Source organism: Ambystoma mexicanum, chromosome 11 (assembly GCF_040938575.1).
Source record: "Ambystoma mexicanum isolate Mex_15411 chromosome 11, UKY_AmexF1_1, whole genome shotgun sequence".
NCBI lineage: Eukaryota > Metazoa > Chordata > Amphibia > Caudata > Ambystomatidae > Ambystoma > Ambystoma mexicanum.
The window spans coordinates 200,081,996-200,106,438 of record NC_090934.1 but is presented as its reverse complement, the minus strand read 5'-3'; the positions used below and the strand labels follow the sequence as shown (position 1 = coordinate 200,106,438).

General features: G+C 48.8%; 1 protein-coding gene across 2 annotated transcripts in view; it reads right to left on the bottom strand.

Moving 5' to 3' along the window:
* Window positions 1-23,875, bottom strand: part of LOC138503237 (uromodulin-like) — a 31,475-nt gene extending 7,600 nt beyond the window's left edge. Inside the window, exons 1-7 of one of the 2 annotated variants that reach the window (XM_069622824.1) lie at window positions 23,741-23,875; window positions 16,884-16,959; window positions 15,902-15,997; window positions 14,651-14,862; window positions 12,711-12,871; window positions 4,302-4,550; window positions 432-585 (exon numbers count right to left, since the gene is read on the bottom strand). In XM_069622824.1, coding sequence (XP_069478925.1) covers window positions 432-585; window positions 4,302-4,550; window positions 12,711-12,871; window positions 14,651-14,862; window positions 15,902-15,997; window positions 16,884-16,932 — 921 coding nt within the window. In that variant the 5' untranslated portion in view covers window positions 16,933-16,959; window positions 23,741-23,875. Of the gene's footprint in view, window positions 1-431; window positions 586-4,301; window positions 4,551-12,710; window positions 12,872-14,650; window positions 14,863-15,901; window positions 15,998-16,883; window positions 16,960-23,134; window positions 23,240-23,740 lie in introns of those variants that run through there. The other variant, XM_069622825.1, reaches the window with a different exon arrangement.
* Between the last annotated feature and the right edge of the window lie 568 nt (window positions 23,876-24,443).

The window sequence follows — 24,443 nt, the reverse complement described above, 5'->3', positions numbered from 1 at the left end:
GCCTGCTTTACTAAGGGCTGATGCATTTGAGGATCACTGGGATTATGCTTAGGGCCTGCTTTACTAAAGGCAGATGCATTGCAGGGATCGCTGCAATTATGTTTAGGACCTGCTTTACGAAGGGCTGATGCATTGCAGGGATCCAGGGATTATGTTTAGGGCCTGCTTTACTAAAATTGCCCGTAAATTGACTCGTTAAAAAAGTGACCTGTGTTGTTCCAAAAACAACTGCCTGTAAGATATTTAATGTACACTATTCAAGGGGCCCTAGAGGGCCCTATGCTCGTTCTGTGTTTTTTTATGGAGATATTTAACTGGCTTTTCAGTGAGTTGGGAGGATGGGAAACGGCGCCAGGAGACTATAGAAGAAGGGCGCAGGCCCTTTACACAGCTTTGCACGCACAGCGGAACTCAGAGCCTGTGGTACTTACCGGGATACACCGACCCTGACAGATGGTAACGTTGGCGAACAGGTAGAGGTAGTCGGAGTTGGTGATCTTGAACACTTTGATCTCAAACCGGGCTTCGCTGTAGTTTCCGTTGTTACGAATGGTCAATGAATCCGCCAGGACAGCAGAGGGGCACCTGCAGAGGAGGAAGAGGAGGGAGCCGGGTTTACATGCAGACATTCAGTGCCCATGCCTAGGTAGAGAAAAACCCTGGTGCCCAGCTTCCAGGCAAACGATGCCCATACATAAACACAGCGCAGCCCTGGGGGTCCACTGATCTCTGATACATATAATGTCTGTCTCCAGACCCCATGCTGCCACTGGCGCCCAGCCCCCCGGCGTGCATTGTCCATCTTCGACACAGCACTGCTCCTGGTGCCCACCCTCAGACATGTGCTACCCATCCATGAACATGGGGCACCTCCTGCACCAGAAGTGCAGTGCCCATCCCATGACATAGCATTGCTCCTGGTGTCTACTCTCCAGACTTCCAGTGGCCATCACAAGACACCATAATACCACCTGGACATGCAGTGTCCATCTCTAGAGACAACACTACCCCTGCAGACCACCGTCCAGATATGCAGTGCCCACCCCTAGAGCGTGCAGTGCACCTGGTGCCCACCCTCCAGACATGAGCTACCCCTCCTTGAACACAGGACTCCGCCTGTTGCCCACCCATTGGACGTGCAGTGACCATCCCACCCATGACACAGCATCGCTCATGGTGCCAACTCTCCAGCCATCCCGTGCCATCACAAGACACTGTAATGCCACCTGGACATGCAGTGTCCATCTCTAGAGACAACACTAAGCCCTGCAGACCATCGTCCAGATATGCAGTGCCCACCGCTAGAGTGTGCAGTGCACCTGGTGCCCACCCTCCAGACATGAGCTACCCCTCCCTGATCACAGGACTCCGCCTGCTGCCCACCCACCGGACATGCGGTGCCCATCCCACCCACTACCCAGCATTGCTCATGGTGCCTACTCTCCAGGCATCCAGTGCCCATCACAAGACACTGTAGTGCCACCTGGCCAGGCTTTGCCCATCTCTAGACACAACACTGCTCCTGGTGCCTACTCTCCAGACATCACAAGACCCTGCACTGCACCCTCCCTAAAAACTGCACTACTCCTGGTGCCCACCCTTATGATATACAGTGCCCATCCCTAGAGACCGTGCAGCGACAGTGGCAACCACAAAACACAGCACAAACACTGGTGCCAAGCTCTCTGACAAGCAGTGACAATCTCTAAAGCCAACATTCCCCCTGCTGCTCACCCTCCAGACATGTAGTGGCCAGTCCTAGGCACGGACATGCTCCTGGTGCCCACCCTCCAGACGTGCAGTGCCCATCCCTGGGCACGGAGATGCTCCTGGTGCCCACCCTCCAGACGTGCAGTGCCCATCCCTGGGCACGGAGATGCTTCTGGTTCCCATCCTCCAGACGTGCAGTGCCCATCCCTAGGCCCAGAACTACCCATGTTGCTCACTCTCCAGACATGCAGTGCTGTGCCCATCCCTTGCGTAGCACTGGGCCTGGTGCCCACCCACCAGAAATGTAGGGCCCATCCCTAGACTCTGAACGTCAATGAGTGCCCATCTATAAATATGCGGTGCCCGTAGCTAGGCACTGCTCATCCCATGTGAAGCAGCAATGCCATCCCTTTCACTCAGGACGCTGACACCACATCAGCTTCAAGAGGATGGCGAGCGGCGCCCTCACTTCACCTGTCACTGCCATTCACACTGCAGGATTCCTGATGGAGGACACCCCGTGTCATACTGCAGCGGCCCTGACAGTAGGCCAGACCCTCACTCACACTGCAGCTGTCACCACAGTAGACCAGACCACAACTCGCACTGCAGCTGTCAGTGCAGGAGACCTACTGGAAGAAACACCCACTCACACTACAACAGTCACTGCAGGAGCCCAGACCTCCACTCACACTTAAACTGCCACTCTGGGGGCCCCACCAGAAGAAACACCCATTCACAATGCAGAGGTCACTGCACGAGTCCTAACAGAGGAAACCCCCGACTCACACTTTAGCTGTCACTGCAGGACACCCACTGAAAGAAACACCCACTCACACTGCAGGAGTCACTACACAGGTCCTAACAGTGGAAACCCCCACTCATACTGCAATGGTCACTGCAGGAGACCTACTGGAACAAACACCGACTCACACTGCAGATGCCACCACAGAAGACCAGACCACAACTCACACTTCAGCTGTCACTGATGGTGACCTACTGGAAGAAACACCCACTCACACGCCAGCTGTCACTGCAGGAGAAGCACTGGAAGAAACAGCCACTCACACTGCAGCTTTGAGTAAAGAATCGCTCACACTGTAGCAGATCAATTCAAGACTTCTGATAGAGGAGATGATCACTCACACTGCAGCTGTCACTGCACGAGTCCTAACAGAGGAAACCCCCCAACTCACACTTCAGCTGTCACTGAAGGAGACCTACTGGAAGAAACACCCACTCACACTACAACAGTCACTGCAGGAGCCCAGACCTCCACTCACACTTAAACTGCCACTCTGGGGGCCCCACCAGAAGAAACACCCATTCACAATGCAGAGGTCACTGCACGAGTCCTAACAGAGGAAACCCCCCACTCACACTTTAGCTGTCACTGCATCCACTGGAAGAAACACCCACTCACACTGCAGCAGTCACTACACAGGTCCTAACAGTGGAAACCCCCACTCATACTGCAATGGTCACTGCAGGAGACCTACTGGAAGAAACACTGACTCACACTGCAGATGTCACCACAGAAGACCAGACCACAACTCACACTGCAGCTGTCAATGCAGGAGACCTACTGGAAGAAACAGCCACTCACACTGCAGCGGTCACTGCAGGAGAGCTACTGGAAGAAACAGCCACTCACACTGCATCTGTCAGTGCAAGGGTCGTACTGGAAGAAACACTGACTCACACTGCAGCTTTGAGTGAAGAATCGCTCAAACTTTAGCAGGTCAATTCAAGACTTCTGATAGAGGAGATGACCAATTACACTGCAGCGGTCAATGCTCAATGCAAGAGTCCTATCAGAAAAAACTCACACTCACACTGCAGCAGTCACTGCAGGAGCCCAGACTTCGACTTGCATGTCAACTGCCACTGCAGGGTCCCCGCCAGAAGAAACAATCCCTCACACAGGAGCCATGAGTAAGGGAGCCCAAACTGATGAGATCTCCGCTCACACTGATGGAACCACAACAAGGGTCCTCAGAGAAGAAGCCCCCTTTCCCGGTGCAGTAGTGGCTCCAAGGCCCCTCAAGGAGGAAACCCTGACACACACGGCAGCGATCACTGCAGGAATATTAACAATGGAGGCTATAAGCAGACGCCAGCATCAGAGAGGATGGCTAGCACTGCGCTCACTGCAGGGACACTGATAATGCAGTGTGAAATGTGCAAGAGGACGATTTCTGGATAACCCAAAGGCTGCCCTCCCTTGAAGTTGGCCTCTTAATGTCCCTCATTATTAATATTACTAATAACACTGACGCTAATAATGGCAATACTAGTGATTATAAACATAATAGCCATAATACCTCTTGGGAAGCCATAGTGTAATACCAGATTGTACAGACTGCTTAACCAAATGCTGTGCATTGATGAGTGTTGTTACACTTGCACTGTCCTGTCTTTAAAACTTTATTAAACAGACATTTGAAACAATCTGCAATAATGGCTGTACTTTGGTCAGTTTTCTAATGTCTCAAGTGTGGGTTGTCCGCACATGGTGGTAATGGCACTTGGACATACGGACAGCAGGACTCTCTCCTTTGGAATATGTAGGGAGCTGTTCTAGGACTTACCCATTGGTGATGATGTCATATTGCGGTGTCGCATTGGGATCGTTGATGCCGGTGGCGTACAGGCGCGTGACTGCCAAAGAGAATGACGCAGCGTCAAGGTCCGGTATGATGACGCTGACGTAGAGGGGGTCCTCGACGTTCAAGGTCAGGGTATTTCCGGTGTAAGGGACAGCGAAGGCAGGATCTGTGTAGCCGAGCATCATAACAAATACTGTGCCGACCCCTCCTGGGAGCTGGATATTGTTGACGCTGGAATAGAAATAGAAGAATTAGCTGTCATGTCTCATGTGCTGAAGCAACAGGCGTCAGTGGTGCTGGCTGATATTGCATATGTTACGCGCTATACAAATAACACATTATCATTATCGTCGCACAATGAAGATTACCCCTGCTAATAGCACAGTGAGTCTTGATTCTATTAAAGACAAGGAGGCGAGCATTATGCTTCACATTTATTGCTGTCTCCAGCAGTTTCAACAAAATCAAAACGTTATAACTTCCCAGATGGGAAAAACACATTTTCTTTTTTTTACATTTCTTGAAAAACTACAATTCCCTTAGTTCCAGTCTTTCTGTAGTCCAGCATGCCTGTGCATGTGATCATAGTCCTTCCTGTTCCTGTAATCTCCCTCTTCTTTAATGCTCTTAACTGCACTCCAACAAGGAACCAAAAACTCTGACCTTGTCCACATACAGAGCCTCCTCTCTCATCTGCACTACTCTGCTTGGTCTCCGCATAAGCCTGACGTGCTTCGCCGCTTGATCAGCCTATGCTCTCGCTAGCCTGACTCAGTTGTTCTTCTGGTCATCTCCTACCGAAAACATAAAGAGCATGTTAGGGACGTGGATACACAACCCTATTTCAAGAGAAAATCCACCATAAACATAATCATAGACATTGACATTAACTCTCCTGTGTATCTAGGGCAGGAAGTTAATGCTCGCCTCCTTGTCCTTAATAGAATTAAGACTCCTTGTGCTATTAGCAGGGGTAATCTTCTTTCATTGTCAAGACCGGAGGAGAGCCGTATGCTTGTACAAAGCTCGTCATTACTGTCGCTGCTACTGATTGCACAGGTGTGAAATAGAATGTTCTAAACGTAGTATCGCTGGACCAGTCGGTCGCTTGCAGAACATCTTTGGAACTTCGCGCCTTGCGCTAGTGCCTTTGCAGCCAACGCGCACCTCACGGAATGCTCTCCAAATCTAGACATGTCTGCTCCTAATAATTGCATCACCTTGCGCACCCATCTTGCTATGGTGGCCATAGCGACTGCTTTGTGAGGCTTCCTCCACGCTATAAACAATTGCGTTGTCGCCAATGGTCTTTATATACTCGTATTCCATTATGCAGGCTTCTACACACCATTTGGGGTTATTTAGCAGGTAAGGGTAAACTATTGGTGTGGAACCGGTCTTTGTTCTCCTGACTAATGTACAGGTAACTCCTTTTGGTCCATATGCCTTTTTGTTCACGTCCAGCACTCTGACGCCCAGTACTCTCCTACAGGAGACTAGGGATAAAAGCATTGCTAGTTTCCCTGATGGCTGTTTCAACGACAGGTATCTGTTTACTGGCCAGCCGGCGAGTAGTTTCAGAACTATCTTCACATCACATAGGACGTTGTATCTTTGTTCTGGTGGTCTCCAGAATCGTACTCCTCTAAGGAGACGAACGGCCGATGCGTTCTCTTCTACGGGCATGCCTTCGACGGGCAGATGTCCTGCTGATATGGCGGACCTGTACACTCCTATCATCCTGTACGCCTTCCTGCCTTGCAGCAGCTCTGCCAGAAATATTCAAGATCTCCACTACAGGGGCCGAAATGGGATGAAGATTTCTCCCTTTGCACCATCGAGACCATCTGCTCCAAGCTGCATCATAGCTCCATCTCGTGGACGGTGCCCATTATTCTGTGATGAGGAGAGCAGCTTGTGCCGAAATACCCAGGAGGTCACAGCGTCTTCTGCTATCGTGCACGCCATCAGCAGGAGAGTCCCTCTAAAGTCTTAGAGGATGATATGACCCAGCTGTGTCCGTGAGTAGGTTGTCTCCTGGCAGAAGTACTCTTGGGTAATCGGTCACCAGTTTCATCATCATCGGGAACCATACTTGCGACTTCCATATTGGAGCCACTACTATCATCTTTGTTTCCTCTCGGTGGACTTTCGCTAGCACTCTGTTCGTCATTATGAATGGTGGGAAAATATAGTGCGTGGCTCCCATCCTCTCTTGAAGGAAAGCGTCTACTCCTGCCGTTGTCAGATCTAACCTCCAGCTGGATCTAACCTGCTCTTCTGAGCCTTCAACGTGTATACAAATTGGTCTATGTGGACTGGTCCCCATAGCTCTCGATCTGTTGAAAAATACTCTTGTCTATCATCCAGTCGCTGGAGTCTGAGAAGTGTCTGGAGTTCTAGCCCGCTACTATATTGAGCCAGCCCGGAAAATATTCTGCTACAACCAAGGTCCCTGATTCGAGGCAGAAGTGCCAAAAATCCTTGGCTAGCTCCACCAGCAATCTGGATTTCATGCCTCGTAAGTGATTGATGTATCTGACCGCTGATATATTGTCCATCTTCAGCAGAATACAGGAATTCACTTTGCCTTTCGTGAAAGCTTTGATTGCGAATGACACGGCTAGCAGTTCCAGACAGTTTTTGTGCATCTTGAGTTCTTCTGCGCTCCATTTTCTCCCTGTTTCTAGTTCCACGCAGGGGGCTCCCCATCCTGCTCTGCTGGCGTCTGACTCTATCATCAGATTGGGTCAGTCTATGAATATGACCTTCCCATTCCAGGCATCCGTATTTTCCAGTTCTGTCCTGGATTCTACATTGAGGGGTTCTGTTTGGTGGTACTTTAGCCCCTGCTGTAGGTGCTTTATCTTTAGTCATTGCAGGGCCTGATAATGTAGGGGCCCTGGAAATATCGATTGAATTGATGCAGCTAGTAGACCTACTACTCGCGCTATTGTCCTCAGGAACACTATGCTCTTGTCTATGCAGCTTCTTATCTCTCTTTTTAAATCTCTTACTTTCCTCGCCAGTATTTCTAAGGTAGCCATCTTGGTGTCTATGCTGAACCCGAGGAAGTCTATTAGCCTCGTCGGGATCTTCTCTGAATTCACTAGGAAACCTAGTGATGCTAAAGGCTCCTTCACACAGCCTGTCTGATACTGGAGCGTCTCTCTGCTGTTCACTAGCAAAAGGATATCGTCCAGGTAAATAATCACCCTGATCCCTTTCTCTCTTATTGCTGCCGCTTTCATCTTCATGCACTTCGTGAAGTCCCATGGCACTGAGGCTAGCTCAAATGGCATTGTCGTGAATTGCCAAAATTGTCTGTCCCAGTCGAACGCTAGGAAGGGTTGGTATCTCCTTTGGACTGGTATTGTGAGGTAAGCGTCCTTTAGGTCGATCCTCTTGAGCCAGTCGACCTGTCTGTGGATATCCCAGAGCTGGTGAATCCCTTCCATCTTGAAATGGTGGTTTGTCACCCAGCCGTTGAGCTCTTGTAGGTTTTTTACGGGTCTTACTTTGTCTTTCCTGTGCACCACGAACATGTTGCTTATGAATCTTGGGGGTGTGGTGCACGGCTCTATGGCTCTCTTCTGTGCTAAGCTTTGCAGTTCCGTATATAAAGTCTCTTTCTCTACCTGCGCCATGTGCATTGGTCGGGAGGTTGGGCCTGCGTGGGTACCCATATACATTCTAGTTGCAACCCTTTGATTGCAAAACTCAGGTGTCGCTGGAAAGTGCGCGCCAGTTCTCCCAGAAGCGTTGTGTTCCCCCCACAACTGGCGGGTACTATGTATGTCTCACCTGTGGGGAAGCTTTTTCCTCTTCCCTGATCTCCTTCTCATCTTCCTCTTGGGACACGCCCTCTCATGGGGAAGAAACAATCTTGCTGCTTGTTGTCCCAGTAGTGAGCCCTGTTATTTTGAGGCCTTCTTGTGGCTTGATATTGACTGGTCGCTCGGCCTCGATGTCGACCAGTGCCAGAGAAAACTCTGCCCAGGAATATCTTTTTTATAGTTTTTATAGGTGCTTGAGGCTTCTCTAGGGAGGAGTAAGAGCCTACAAATCTCCCCATATCCTTTCCGAACATCTCCCCGAACAGGAGTCCCTGCACTACCTCCCCCACTCTGTAGGAGGCTAGGTCTCCTAGCTGGGGGTCAATCTCTAGGAGGAGGCCGCTCCTGCATTCTGAAGATATGGTGCAGTTTGTGTTGCCTAGGTGGCAAATTGCCCTTTGTGCCCAGTTAGTTAGTATGTCTGGGTCCACCTCTTTGCCGGTGTCTCGGGACCTCTCTGTCAGGTCCAAAATGTTGGCCAAGCGCCCTGCAATATCGAGTACCTTTTCCTGGCAGCTCCTCCACAATGTATCTATCCCCTTCCAGGGGTCTCTGGTGGTCTTTGACACGAAGGCCAGCATCTTCGGGTCTAGTTCTGGTGCCTCTTCCACCTTCCCCGGCAGCTCTGGCCTCGGGCATTCGGCCTCATGCGCTGCCTCACTTCCCTTTTGAGGGCCTTGTGCAGCCTCTGTATCATGTATTTGGTGCCTCGTGCTGAGGGCAGCCAGTCTAACGATTTCAGGTTTCGGATATTCTCTGCTAAAACATGTCTGACATCTCATAATTTTCCTCTATGTTATTCTCCTTCCTTAGCTGTTTCTTGGGAGGTGGTTGTATCTCGTCCTCATCGGCTCTGTCTTCCTCTTCTTTTGAGGATTGTGGGGTCTCTGTGGGTTCTTCCTCTGAATCCTGCCCCTCATTTCCCATATTTTCATCCACTGGGTAGAGGGTAGTGAGGCTCGGTACTCGCGATTTGCACTTTAATTCATCCCTTAGTTTCATGAAGGTGTCGGTAGCCTCTGTGGCCTCATCAACTGCCCCATCTGGTTGCGCCAGTGGGTCAGAAGAGATCTCTCTCTTCTGGATCTAATTATACTCCTGAGGGCCCTCTGTCGTGGCCCTTGTGGACGTGCTTGCATTATCGTTGGTGTCCTTGCTCTTCTGGCTTAAGAAAGTCTCAATGGTTGCCAGTCTCTCTTGCAGGGGTCTCACCCCTTGTGCCACTGCCTTTACCAGTGAGTTGCCGAGCACTTCTTGAAAACTATAGGCCAGGTCCTCAGCCTGTTCCTCCACTCCATTCGAATTCTGTCATGTTAGTATGGTCTGGGTCTGTGCCTTGTGTACCTGTCTTCAGGTGTTGTGGCACGTCCACTCTCTCACTGTGTTCTCAGCTTGGCTGCACCAGTTTTTTCCTGCTGTGCAAGCTTCAGCACTTGCTCTGAGCTTTCTGTATCCTGCAGCACAAGTCTTGCTGCTAATCTGGGTAGCTGTCTGCCTGCTGGTAGTGAATGCTCGTGTTTATTTATGCAAGCTCTCCCCACCTAAGGGATATTAAATAGAGTGCTACGGCGTGTGCAGCTTTGCTATGTAATCACTTGCGCTTAACACCGTGTGTTATTCGGTTCTGCCGGTTGGAATATTACGTTCTGTGGAATTCCGTCTTGATTTCCGTGGAGGGAAGCTCCTCCTTTCTGAGGTTGGGGGCTACTGCTCCCTTGCCCTGATTCGTGCTATTGATGCACTTTCGGATTGTTTCGGGAGGTGCTGGCCTGACCCCCTGAGGGTGGGGGCAGTCGCTTTGCCTTTCCTATGGAGGGGCTGGAGTTTCCTAGCTCTATGCAGAGTTTGGCGGAACCCCAAGCATGCTGTGAGTTTGGCACGGGCCGCCAAAGTCTGTATCTCTAAAACTCCTCAGAAAGTTATACTATCACTGATAATATGTGTGTCACGGCAATAAGGCGCGCGCACTTTACGGCTTTAAATATGCTCTGCGTGCGCTCTATGACAACCATAAACACATTTAATAGGTACTGAGTTAGGTGCTAAGGAAAAGTTTACTTACCTGCTTGCAGAGCAGGAAAGAAGAAGAGGGAGATGACAGGAACAGGAAGGACTATGATCACATGCACAGGCATGATGGACTACAGAAAGACTGGAACTAAGGGAATTGTCAGTTTTCAAGAAATGTAAAAAAATAAGATGTGGTTTGTTTTGTTGAACCTCCTGGAGACAGGAACACATGTGAAGATGGAGCATAAAGCTCCCCTCCGGTCTTGACATAGAATGACCTTTATTTCAACCCACTCCAGTCCACTGGAATCTGTGTACTCTGGATCTCCTTATCGGATCCCTTCCTCCATCTAGAGCTAACCAGGATGGTATCCATCACCTGCCGCATGTGCCTTTTCAGATTGCCTGGGCTGCTGGGCACGCTCTTAGAAGGGGAGGGGCTTTTTTGGGGGATAATGGCTTAGTGGTGGTGTGCTTCAGCCTATTTTAGGAGGTACAGCCTTCTCAGCCCTCGCGCTCCTCTGCTACATCCGCCTGTTCACTTATTTTTATTATTGTAAAGGGGTCACTCGATAGGTCGATAACGTTTTGGAGGTGAATTTAAACTTTTGCTTACTTTGATTTTCCCCCAGTGTTGAGAAGGACAATTTATAGAGGACAAGCCATTGTGACACACCCAGAGGTTCCCTATGAATTATCCCAGAGGGAACCGCTCTTCTTCACTAAGTCTCGACCACTTCTACTCAAAGGTTCTGTTTTGCACTTGCCAGATGCCTTTTTGCCCATGGTCCTTGCTCTATATAAATTGTTTTTACATTACATTATATTGCCATTAAAGTTTCTTGCATGGACTCTTGAAAAAAAGGGTGGAAAGTTAGGGGCAGCAAAGATAATTAAAGTGGAAGGAAGAATGAGAATGAGACAGTAGATAGTTCAGAGGGAATGAGGTTTTGGGTAGGTAGGCTAACCTAACCCACCAACCACAACCCAGACAAGTTATTCCTGATCCCAGCCGCCCAAGCACCCCCTGCATCCCGCCTGGTGCTTGATTCCCTGTGGCCTGCAAGTCTGTTGCACCGTATTAGGTGACTTGACAGTGCTTTAATACCACAGGCCAGATGACCACAGCCACCCAAGCACCCCCTGCAGCCCTCCTGGGGCCTGATTCCCTGTCACCTGCAAGTCTGTTGCACCGTATTAGGTGACTGGACAGTGCTTTAATACCACAGGCCAGAAAGTTGCCGCCAGCATTCCCAGTCTCTCCACTTCACAAAGAAGAAAGTGGCAGAGGTTTAGATAGTCGATGAAAGGAGGAGCCACTGTACTGTAGGGGTGTGCTCACCTGCCCAAACGCACCCCATAATGGGAATGCCACAACTGGCGTTAAGTGTCAGATTGGGCATATAGGCAAACTTTTGCCCCAACACAATTACGAAAGTGGAAAACAAGTAAGAACTGAGAATCTGGACAAAATAACCAAAGCAGCCTTGAGGAAGACTTCTTGGTCGAAACAAGTGTTGCCTTTTACTTTACAAAACTCACAGCACAAATAAAACACTATTTGGACATAAAAAAAAGACTATCTTTTGTGAAAATCTCTATAAATTTGTGAATTTTGACATCATGGAACACGTGCAGTTAGATGCACAATTGCAAGCAGCTGTGACTGTGGTACAGGGCATAGCCAGATTATATTTGTAGCGCAGCAAGAAGGGATCTGTGTGCTCACACACATTACCATCGTTTCACAGTGCAGCCAGGTTGAGCTCCCTGTGCTCTCTTTCTACTTGCTCTCATTATATCACACTGTCACCCCTTATGTCACCCTCCACCCAATTCATGTCACCCTAGAACAGTCCCAGCATGTCAATACTCCCCCATGAGTGTCTTTGCAGCCCTGTTGGCTGATTGAGATATCTCCACTTCTCATAATTGTCACAGTTTTCAGTGCCATCCTACTGGTGTGGTGCTTCTGAGTGATGGATTGATAGGTTGGTGGGGGTGTCAGGTGGGATACAGCACAGACAACCACATTTACAGATGTGTCATGAGGTACTAACTGGCAGACAGCACGGTAAACCCTATTTCTGACCCTTTAGGGGCCAAGCAGATGAGGCTGAGTTGATGCCTGCATTGTCCACTACAAAATGCATTCATGAAGAATCACATTTTTTATAAGTATATCACCTTCTAAAACCCTTTACCCTTAGGCCTTCTCTTGAGGAGATGAAAGCAACCCCTAGTCCATAGCAATCACTGAGCCAAAGCATACCCCCGAGCTCAGGGATACCACTATGACCGGGGCTATCACTAAACCCAGGTCCACCACCAAGACAGGTCCTGCTGCTGAACCCAGGGTAAACGCTGAGTCAAAGGATACCACCAAGCTCAGGGATACCACTGTGCCTGGAGCTATGACTGAGCCCAGGTCTACCATCGAGGCAGGTCCTGCAGCTGAACCCAGCGTAATTGTAGAGACAAAGGTGATCCCCATTAATGAACTCGGAGAACCACTCACTGAGTGTCTGCCCCGAGAGCTACTCACCCTAGGATTGGTGTCAGTGTCGTTAGTAGGGTGACTGACATATTGAGAGGGTAGGAGCAGGAAATGTTGTAGGTGAAGTTTTGCTTTGATACGAGTCCACTTTGAGAAACCCTCGCTGGTATGAGGAGCTGATTGCTGTAGGTCGCATGAGTGCCATTCACCTGCAAGGGAGCAAGAGAGAGCCAGAGTGAGTATGGAGCGTCCCAGACAAAGTGCACAGTGTCAGTCTTCAACGCTTCGTCCAATGGGTGCCACGGAGGCGGGGCTTGGATGCCTTCAGCCACGGAGGGGACAGGCAGATCCAAGAGGGGACTGGGTACAGAGGATGCTCAATGGTCGTCATGGTGAAGAGTGCTGTCCCTGGGATGGAAGCAAGATCAAGCACACAGTAAAGCAATGGTCACTTATCATGGAAGGCTGGCGAAGGGAGGAGGGGCTATCGAATGCAGGGGCTCATGTCCTGAACATATTATGTTTAGTTTAATCTTATCAATATTTAAAACTCCCAGAACGATTTAAACAACAAGCACTTTAAAAATAAATAAAGAACAATACAACAACAATGCGTACTGAAAGCACCTTATCCCTGACCTGGGATGTCTCAGAGAAGAGGTAGAAGTGCAGTTGCGCCTTCAGTGCAAGCCTGGGCATCCATGTGGGTCTGCCTAGCAATGCACCACTGCTGCACTCACACCTAAAGTACAGAATGCACCTTATCTCTGTGCTGCGATGTCTCAGAGAAGAGGTAGAAGTGCAGTGGAGCCTTCAGTGCAAGCCTGGCCATCCATGTGGGTCTGCCTAGCAATGCACCACTGCTGCACTCACACCTAAAGTACATAATGCACCTTATCTCTGCGCTGCGATGTCTCAGAGAAGAGGTAGGGGTGCAGGGGAGCCTTCAGTGCAAGCCTAGGCATCCATGTGGGTCTGCCTAGCAATGCACCACTGCTGCACTCACACCTAAAGTACATAATGCACCTTATCTCTGTGCTGCGATGTCTCAGAGAAGAGGTAGAAGTGCAGTGGAGCCTTCAGTGCAAGCCTGGGCATCCATGTGGGTCTGCCTAGCAATGCACCACTGCTGCACTCACACCTAAAGTACATAATGCACCTTATCTCTGCGCTGTGATGTCTCAGAGGAGAGGAAGAAGTGCAGTGGAGTCTTCAGTGCAAGCCTGGGCATCCATGTGGGTCTGCCTAGCAATGCACCACTGCTGCACTCACACCTAAAGTACATAATGCACCTTATCTCTGCGCTGCGATGTCTCAGAGAAGAGGTAGGGGTGCAGTGGAGCCTTCAGTGCAAGCCTGGCCATCCATGTGGGTCTGCCTAGCAATGCACCACTGCTGCACTCACACCTAAAGTACATAATGCACCTTATCTCTGTGCTGCGATGTCTCAGAGAAGAGGTAGAAGTGCAGTTGCGCCTTCAGTGCAAGCCTGGGCATCCATGTGGGTCTGCCTAGCAATGCACCACTGCTGCACTCACACCTAAAGTACATAATGCACCTTATCTCTGTGCTGCGATGTCTCAGAGAAGAGGTAGAAGTGCAGTGGAGCCTTCAGTGCAAGCCTGGCCATCCATGTGGGTCTGCCTAGCAATGCACCACTGCTGCACTCACACCTAAAGTACATAATGCACCTTATCTCTGTGCTGCGATGTCTCAGAGAAGAGGTAGAAGTGCAGTGGAGCCTTCAGTGCAAGCCTGGGCATCCATGTGGGTCTGCCTAGCAATGCACCACTGCTGCACTCACACCTAAAGTACATAATGCACCTTATCTCTGCGCTGCGATGTCTCAGAGAAGAGGTAGGGGTGCAGGGGAGCCTTCAGTGCAAGCCTGGGCATCCATGTGGGTCTGCCTAGCAATCACCACCCACCCAAGCTCCCTTGCAGAGAACCTGCTGTGTGTGGATTAGGGATCCAGTGCCAACCCTCACCGTCAGGGTGTTCCCGCAGAGGGTGGAGGTGGTATTGGTGGCGACGACGACCGTAGCATTGGCATTGACATCAATCACGTCGATCCCCTTGCAGGTGGGGTCCCTCAGGTGCAGGTTGTCCGAGTTGAACCCACTCCTCTCCAGCTGGCATTTTCCCTCAGAAATCTTCATCTGGCCTGAGCGGCACTCAACTAGGGGGGTTGGAGGTTTTGCTGTATGGGGACAAGGGCAGACATTCAGAAAATCGATACAAATAATGAGAGAGCAGCCCGAGGCCGGGAAATTCAGAAAAAAGCAGAGAACGAAAGAAAGAAAAACCATCAAAGAATCTCGGATTATTGTTCACTCTCCCATCCATCATCTTGACATCAAGGCTGGACTCGGGAAATCATATGCACTGTTTGAGCCCATGTGGATGTCGTGGTAAGAAATACCATTAACCCGGAAGTAGATACTTGGAATACTCGCTACCGAGTCTTCCACCTGCTGCTGCCACTTATTGTCTTGTGCCAAATCTGGTGTGCAGTGGGATTTCATTCTGCAGTTGTTGGCAAACCAACATAGTTGTTCGCGGTCCAATCACATTGTAGCATTAGTAGAAAAGGATGTTTACGAGCACATCCACTGTTATAATGCACAAGTACACTCCATATTCCTTCACCTGTGTGACGACGGAGAAGATCAACGTCAAACCTTCCTTCCAGAACATACTCCTGGAATAAATATAGGCAATGGGCAAGGTCAAACAGTGCCTCCGGGTCATGCTCCAGAAGGAAATGAGGCAAGGTTCAAGGTGAGGTGATGTAGCAAAGATCCAGTTCACATTGCTTCCAGGTCGTGTTCCTGCAGGTGATGCCGGTCTAGTTCATAGTCACATTACACTTCTAGACGTTGCCCCTGGAAGTGACGGGAGTATAATACAGCGCTAAGCATTACTTCTTGGCATTATTATCAGAACTGACTGTGAACGGATGTTCTGCTTTTTGGCCCTACTGCTGGAAGTAGTAAAGATCAAAGTCAAGAATTACTCCCAGGAGTGTCCTCACGCGTGACCAAGACAAAGATCGATTTGAAGCATTGCTTCAAGAAGATAGGTTTAGAAGTGACAGAGCAAAGATCAAGGAAAAACATTGCTTCCATGTCATGCCTCCAGAAGTGACAGAGGAGAATACTCTGCAACCCAAAGGTTTCCAGAGAAGAGCCTGTGTGCCCTGAAACCGTGTGGGCATGTGGGGTGGCAGGGCGTGTTACCTTGAGAAGTGTACAGGGTCAGGTTGCAGCTGCATGTGTTCGAGGTGGCGTTCAAAACCTCATCTGCCGCACACGGTGGGGCGTGGGTAGACGCCGCTGAGAGAGAAAGAGAGGGAGAGCAAGTCAGTACAGTGATCCAGGCCCTTCACTCCCATCACCTCCCTTCACTCCCATCACCTCCTTTCACTCCCATCACCTCCCTTGATACCCATCACCTCCCTCCACTCCCATCACTTCCCTCCACTCCCATCACATCCCTTCACTCCCATCACAGCCTTTTACTCCCATCACCTCCTTTCACTCCCATCACCTCCCTTCACTCCCATTACCTCCCTTCACTCCCATCACCTTCCTTCACTCCCATCACCTCACTTTACTCCCATTACCTCCCTTCAATCCCATCACCTCCCTTCACTCCCATCACTTCCCTTCACACCCATCACTCCCCTTCACTCCCATCTCCTCCTTTCACTCCCACGACCTTCCTTCACTCCCATCACCTCCCTTCACCCCATCACCTCCCTTCACTCCCATTACCTCCCTTTCACTCCCATCATCTCCCTTCACTCCCATTGCCTCCCTTCACTCCCATCACCTCCCTTCACTCCCATCACCTCCTTTCACTCCCATCACTTCCCTTCACTCCCATCACCACCCTTCTCTCCCATCAGATCCCTTCACTCCCATCATTTCCCTTCACTCCCATTACCTCCCTTCATTCTCATCGCCTCCCTTCACTCCCATCGCCTCCCTTCACTCCCAACACCTCCCTTCACTCCAAAGCATCAATATTTGAAATAGAAAAACACAAGAGAAAGAGGATGGTCTGAGTAGCAGGATGAAGCGCGCTCCGCTCATCTACCCCAGCCACAGCAATTCTTCAACAGTACAGAGAGCGTTTATGACACCTGTACCATCTGACACGGGGGGGGGGGTGGGCGGGAATGGAAGCAATAGCCAATCAGAGCGCTCGGCTGCTCACCTGAGCTCAATATGCAGAGAACGACAGCCAGTCCCAGCAGGGGAGTCATCTTTCAATTTTCTGTTTGATGGAGAACCTAGAAGAGACACCTTCAAGCTTAGATTCTTTGCAGCCAATGACGCCAGGAGTCAAGACTAAGACACAGTGGGGAGTCTGGGGGCTCCTTAGCATGGTAGTGTTCCAACCCCACAGCATGTAAACATCATGCATAAAAATATGTTGGCATGTTTTTCCTGAACTGTGCTTCTTTGTAATAATTTGCCAGGCGGAGCGGTGGCATGATCCAAATGAATATGCTCTCCCCATTTGCTGTGCCTCACACACACTACAGCACCTCCACCCGCGTGTAATTTTGATGCAGGTGAAGATGCTGTGGATTCCTGTGGAATCCGCATATTTTTTCCAACTTTAAAAAATAGTGGGGTTTCCATATGAATCCATGTAACTGGCGTCGGCCATGCATGGGCATGGCGGGTGGCATTTACACCCATTTGGTAATGGTCTGTACATTTCACTATAACGGAAATGCGGAATTTCCCAGATTTCATGATGTGCCTCTGAGAATTGTTAAAACGGATAAAAATAGCAAAGAAGGGACTGCTGGGACAAAAGTGCACTCATGTTAGAAACTCCTGACTCTTGGGAGCTCCAGATATCAGCACAGCCAGCTCTCAACAATGGCTGCTATGATGACACAGGGAAGGTAGGAATCCATAGATTAGAAACTCCTGACTCTTGGGAGCTCCAGATATCAGCAAAGCCTGCCCCCACCTCTGTCTTTTATGGTGATAATGGGTTACTTGGAGTCCCTTTTATGAGACTATTCTATACACACCTAACCTGCTGATCCTTGAGGGATGAGTGCATCCAACAACTCTAAGCACAGCTCATCTCCCACACTCTCTGGCGATAGTACTGCACACTCAGAGCTGGGGGGAAATCCGCCAAAGCCATGATATGGCGGACCCTTAAATGCGGCGGTAATAGCGCTACCGCCACATTTAAGGGTTACCGCCAGAGTCGTGATGTGGCCATGCACGGCGGAGTGGGAGTGTACCTGCACAGCAGGTGTTCAATATATTGCACTGCTAGTGTATTCCTGCAAAACATGTTTTAATAACACACTTGCTGTCCCTGGAATGCCATACCTCGATCTAGTTTGTTCTCTCTCCTCTCTCTCTCCTCTCTATCTCTCCTCTCTCTCTGTTCTCTCTCTCTCTCTCTCTCTCTTTGTTTCTCTCTCTCTCTCTCTTTATCTCTCTCCCTCTCCCTCCTCAGCCTTTGCTGCCAGCTACACATCCAGAAATAAGAGTGGATTTCTTGTAGCGACACGGACTGTTTTTTTTGTTGCAAAGGCAAATATATATAAAAAAAAGAAATTTATTTTATTGTGCTAATATTCCCTCTCTTTGCAGCTCTGTCTGTCTCTCTCTGCACTCTATCTCTGTCTTTCTCTCTATGCCACTGTCTCTCTATGTGGGTGAGGGCTGAGTTGTCTGGACATCTGCTAGAGCCACCCCAGGCATTGCTGTCAGCTCTGCGACCAGAGGGTAAAAGAGATCTCTCGAGGAGGAGGGCGGGCTGTGCTTTTTGCTAAAGCATCTGTTACAAATATATAATAGTTTTTAATTGTACCAACATTGTAACCTGTCACTTTCTGAAACGTTTGCATGTGCATGCTTAATAAATGCTTTCAGTATATACTGTAGTCTTAATTATAAGGTTACGTGTCTTATCTCACTGAGCAAAGAACTTTATCTAACCATATACATTATGTTATGATATAAAGTTATAGCCGGTCAAGTGGCACAGCGAGTACAGCGCTCGCTTTGACATCCGTGCAGAATCTGATGAGGCAGGTTCCAATACCGGCAGCAATCAGATACCTGAGGGTTCATAGAGCTATATAAAAGCGAAATTATTATCATTCCAATGTATACATTCTGGTACACTCTTATTGTGACCTTTCAACATACCCCGTGGGAAAGGGGAAAGGGACAAATAGCACCAATGTGGATTCCTTGCTGCTTTGCATAACCAAGAACAGAAGAATTACCACATATCATTTATATTTGATGACATGTGTCTGTGATAAAATGGACGTATGCTTGCATCCCTAAGTACATAATGCATACTCGGCTTAATGCTCATTTTATTTTTCACAACACTCACCTTGACAATAAAACATTTTCAGCATTGAAGCATATACAGCTATTTCAGCAGCATCCAAATGTTCATTTGAGCATACATAGCTATCACATCAAAATCCATTGGGAGCAAGTGCCATCCAGAGACAATATTTCCTTTCATGTACTAGATTTTAGGGTGTTGGCTTTGCACAGGCTCAGTTCCCAATGCACCGAAATCCTGAGATAATTATATATGTAGAGGACAAGGGGTGCGCATGCTGAAGCTGTCATACCCCACTGCACTCTGTGATTTAGACCCCTGTCCAGTATAGATTTGGACTGGCACTCCCTTTACAGGTCCCCTGTACAGCAGTTTCATTAGCTGCATTTACAAGGATTCACGTGGGCACTGGACTCTAGACATCTTAGTGGCCATTTATAAGTAGATGCCAGGGTTCTAGTGCTGTGTGGCATTGCTTGTAGGTGTAGTCACGCGGGCTGACGGGCAATCTACTGTACTTGAAATACGGACTCAGAATCGCAAGAAAAAAATACACCCAAAAGCTATTTCTCGGAAATCAAGTGGGAGTGATTTAGGAAGTACCGCGATTTGTATAAGGCGCAAACACACCTGTTGTTTCATTCCTCTATGCCTTCAGAAAAAATAGGTTCTGCCTCATACAACGTAACACAAATCTGAAGCGCGCTACTTTATAAGTGTTAGAGTAGTGTGCTGTGTAGAAAAAGAAGTGTAGCATATCACACATAAGATGACATGGAGGATAACATGATGCCAATGGATGGCCAAGCCTTGGTGCTTCCCATTGACACATTGAACGCAAAGAAACTGGGTCATCCTGGCATGAACAGGTGTGTGTGCTGAGGCCAGGAAGCAAGACGGGACAAACCAACTCCTTATATGGGCATGTCCAGCTCCATCACCAGGCCCTCTGAGCATCTCTTCATACAGTGCATGGAGGACCATGTTCTGGGCCCTGGGGCTATCTGGGTGTAAAGTGGGATGACCTGTAGGCAGCACCCCTACATACCACTATACGGCTGGACCCCCAACCTAAAAAATAAACAGTCAGGTGACAGTACACATCTGCAACCAAGGGAGTACTTGGGGTACCTCCTTCCCACTGAAGGCAAGAGTATCTGGGTGCTGATTAGAATTGCTACACTGTGTGTGGTGCATGGCTTGATTCAGCGCCAGTGAACTCAGGAGGGTCATTTCCAAGACACTGCAGGGCCATTGCAGGTTACTCCCAATGTTGAAGTTTTAGTCTTACAGTTTACTGGTACATGAATAATGACAGTTCATGCAGATATGCAACATCTGACATAGTCATATGCAATATCAGAGCAACTATTAAATTAGAAACAGCTTCACCAGAGACGACGGAGCTCAACAGGTAAGGGATAAGATGACTCAGTAGATCCTGCAACATATCTGACAGCATATCCGACCAGATCAGATTAAATATCCACTAAATGTATACACCATCCTAAATGATACCCCATCACATAATACAATGGGGCAAACCATGACCCTACCAGATGGTACCCCACCATCAGATAATGAATACATAATGGAAAATGCACCCCATCAGAAAATCAGTAGCACATAGAACAGAACAGAATGGAACAAAACATCCTCACATTCCATCAACGACACAGCTGAACATGTGATGAATAGAAAATACATCAGATTAGATAACATACCCTATTGTATACAGCGAACTAAACTATTCCTGCTTTCAGATAATGCATTGAAACACCTAATGATCAGAAAATGCAACTTATCAGATGTCACCATCCACAGCCCCGTCCCCCATACATCCCATCTGATAAGTCATTCCATCGTATAATATTCAGAATACTGATGGGATCAGAACACTAAGTACATTCCAATTCATCAACCATCTCTGTGATAACTCGGCTATCACTGATCAAGCCCTGGCTAGGCTGACCTCTTTCCTCTCTGATCAACCCTCCCAGGTCCAACTTGGGTTCTTCCTATCCTCTATCTCTACCTGTGGTATTCCCCAGGGGTCTAACCTCTCTCCCTGGCTGCTCAACCAATACCTGACTCTTCTTGCCCACCGCATTGCTGCTCTCTGCCCCAACTTTCAGTGCTATGCGGAGGACACTCGGCTAACTTTCAGGGTCACCTTCCGCCACCTCTTCTCCTTCTCTCATCTGTGACTGTCTATCTGCTATCCAGGAGTGGTGTGCCGCCAATGATCGCTGCCTTAATGCCAGTAAGACGGAGATTCTCCTCATCAGCTCACCTGCTCCCTCCTTTCTTGCCTGTCGCTCTCTGGCTGGCCTCTCATGGCCCTCTTCCTGTCCCACAGGACTGCGAAACATGTCCTTGGCCTCAAGCCCTGGGATTGTATCTCTCCAGCTCTGAAATCTCTCCATTGGCTCCCAGTAGAAGCAAGGATTAAATTCAAAACCCTCTGGATTGACCACAAGACTTTCTGGGGCCTGGTTCCAAAATACCTTCAGCTATGCCTCCGCTAATACCTCCCCTCTCGAGCTCTTCGCTCCTCTACCTCTAACTCCCTCCATGTCAATCGTTTTTCAAAGAAACGAGCTGGGGGTATATCTCTATCTTCGGCTGGGGCCTCCCTCTGGAACAGCCTCCCTCCTACTCTAAAACGTGAGGAGAACCATCTCCGGTTCCGGAAGCACCTCAAGATCTTCCTCTTTGCTTCTGCCTTTCCACTCTTCCCTTTCCGTGCGCTTTTTCCCTTTTCCCTTTTCCCTTTCCCATGCACTTCCACGTTCTCAATGTCACTGGGCCTAGTAAGATCATCGTTGTGTTGTTTCTCCACTGTTTCCCTCCCTTGCCTAGTTGCGCTCTGAAACACCTGTGTACGAGCGCGATACAAATAAAATATCATATCATATCATACCTGTGAGGCTAAAACCTCAGGGTCATCTTCGACTCCACTCTCTCCTTCTCTCCTCACATCTCTGACGTCTCTAAGAAGTCACACTGCCAGCTGCATCTCCTCAGAGGTATTCTCTATTTCCTCTCCTTCCCCCAGAAGCTCACTGTCTCCAGAGCTTTGGTTCCCTCTAGGCTGGACTACTGCAACAGCCTCTTTCTAAATCTACCTGCTTCTACTCTCCACCCTCTGCAACTCATCCAGAACAGGGCTGCTAGACTTGGCCTTGGCCTCAAGCCCAGGGATTGTATCTCTCCAGGATTGAAATCTCTGTACTGGCTCCCAGTAGCTGTGAGGATTAAGTTCAACACCCTCTGCATTGTCTACAAGGCCTTCTGAGGCCTGGGGCCTCAATACCATCAACTCTCTCTTCCTAAATATCTTCCTTCTCGAGCTCTTTGCTCATCCGCCTCCAACTCCCTCAGGGTCTGTCGCTTCTCCAAGCAATGAGTTGGTGGTAGATTTCTATCTTCGAATGGGGACTCCCTCTGGAACAGCCTCCCTGAAACTTGAGGAGAACCATCTCTGATTCCGGAAGCACCTCCAGACCTTCCTCTTTGCTTCTGCTTTTTCTCCTCCTCTCCCCTGCTGTGCTCCTGACTGAAACTGCGCTGGTCACCTGGCTACCCTTGGATCTATGCCCAGGTCCCCCATCCCGCCAGTTGAACACCTGCACTGCCTCCTGGGCAACACCTGCAATTGGGGGCTGTTTTTTTTTATCCCTACAGTCCCCTACCAGCTCTTGACACTTGATATCAGAACTTACCCCTGCACTTGCCACATGACGACCACACTTTTATCTATTGTTTTAATTTATTTTATGTATTTTACTGTTGATCCTATGTGTTGCACTGCCCCTTCCCTCTTGTCCCCCACACGTTTCCCTTTCCTCCATCCCCTGCATTTGCGAGATCTCAATGTCACCTGCCTAGTAAGATCATTTTCTTTGTCTTCCCTCTGTTGCCCCTCCCTTGCCTCGTCACGCCTTGAAAGACGTGTGTATAGGTGTGTTATAAATGCCATATCATATCATATAATCATATCACACCTGCCATAATGTGATGGATCAGACCATGTGATACATACATTGGTACTTTATTTAGGTGCCATCTTTTGCACCTTATATCACACACAGTCAACAGCAGATCAATAATAATAATACCTCATATCAGATATTCAATCACGTCTGGCAATACACTCCATCGGGTGATACATCCCATCAGATGATATGCTCCATCCGATAATAGCACCGATCCGGTATTACACCCCAAAACATGATACATAGATAATACATCTCATTAGATAACATATCTTATCAGATAGCACTTTTCATCAGATACATTGGCTTTTAGCACACACGCCATGCTAAATCAATCAATACATCACATAGTGCAGTCCATCTGGATGAAACACACTATCAGATAGTATAAACCATCTGATGATGCATCATGTTCAATAATACCCCCTCAGATTTTGCACCCCATCAGATAGTACATGGCATCCCACAATACCTTGTCAGGTAATACATCCCATCATAGAATATTTCCCCTCTGGTGATACACACCTCAGATACTCGAATAGACAATGCAATATGTTCAGTAAAACAGCCATCAAATAATACAGCTCATTAGTTCGTGAATCACACTGCATCATATCAGCTAATGCTTTAAGTAAAATAGCACACCTCATTGGATTATACAATAGATCCGACTGCACAGCAAAGCCCCCGCCTGCCTCTCGGTCAGGAGTGAGCGAGGCCGCCACTCACCTGAGAATGGATTGGAGCCGTCTCTGTATGGGCCTCTCTTGGGATTTCTGCAGGAGTCTCTCTTCAGTTCTTTCCAGGAGAATCCTCTTCTGAATTGTACTCCCCAGTCACTCCCGTGCCTTTTTATACGCCCCTGAGAAGGGGGAGGGTAGGTCCTGACCCATGAGCATTGCGCAGGTGAGGGGTGTGTACGAAGCACTACACCATGAAGTCACAGACACTGGAATGTGACATTTACCTTCAATTCCAGTGCTTATCCCCGAAGGTGACAGTAGACGACAGCAGGATGGGCCGGTTGGTGGGTGCGTAACAAGCCCCCAGGCCACAGTGCGCAGTGGCGCCCTGTTTCCGAGGTGGGGCCTGAAGGTCCGGGTTATTTTCTTATTGTCATGAGACCTAAAGAACTGTTCAAATGCATGGACTGACAGGCTGCCTTAACAGCTCTATCAGTGCACTTCAATACAGACCAGCCGCTCTTGACCACACGCAGCTCTGCCAATGTACCTCTATTCTGACCAAATGCTCCTGTTATTTCAGAATGGCGACCACGTGCAGCTCTACCCCTATCATTCAATCCTGACCTTCAGCCCCCCCCTTGATTTCAGAACTCTGATCACGTGGACACAGCCCTGCGAGGCACATCAATCCTGACCTCCTGTCCCCCTGATCACGGAACTCTGATCTCATGTACACAGCTGTAGAG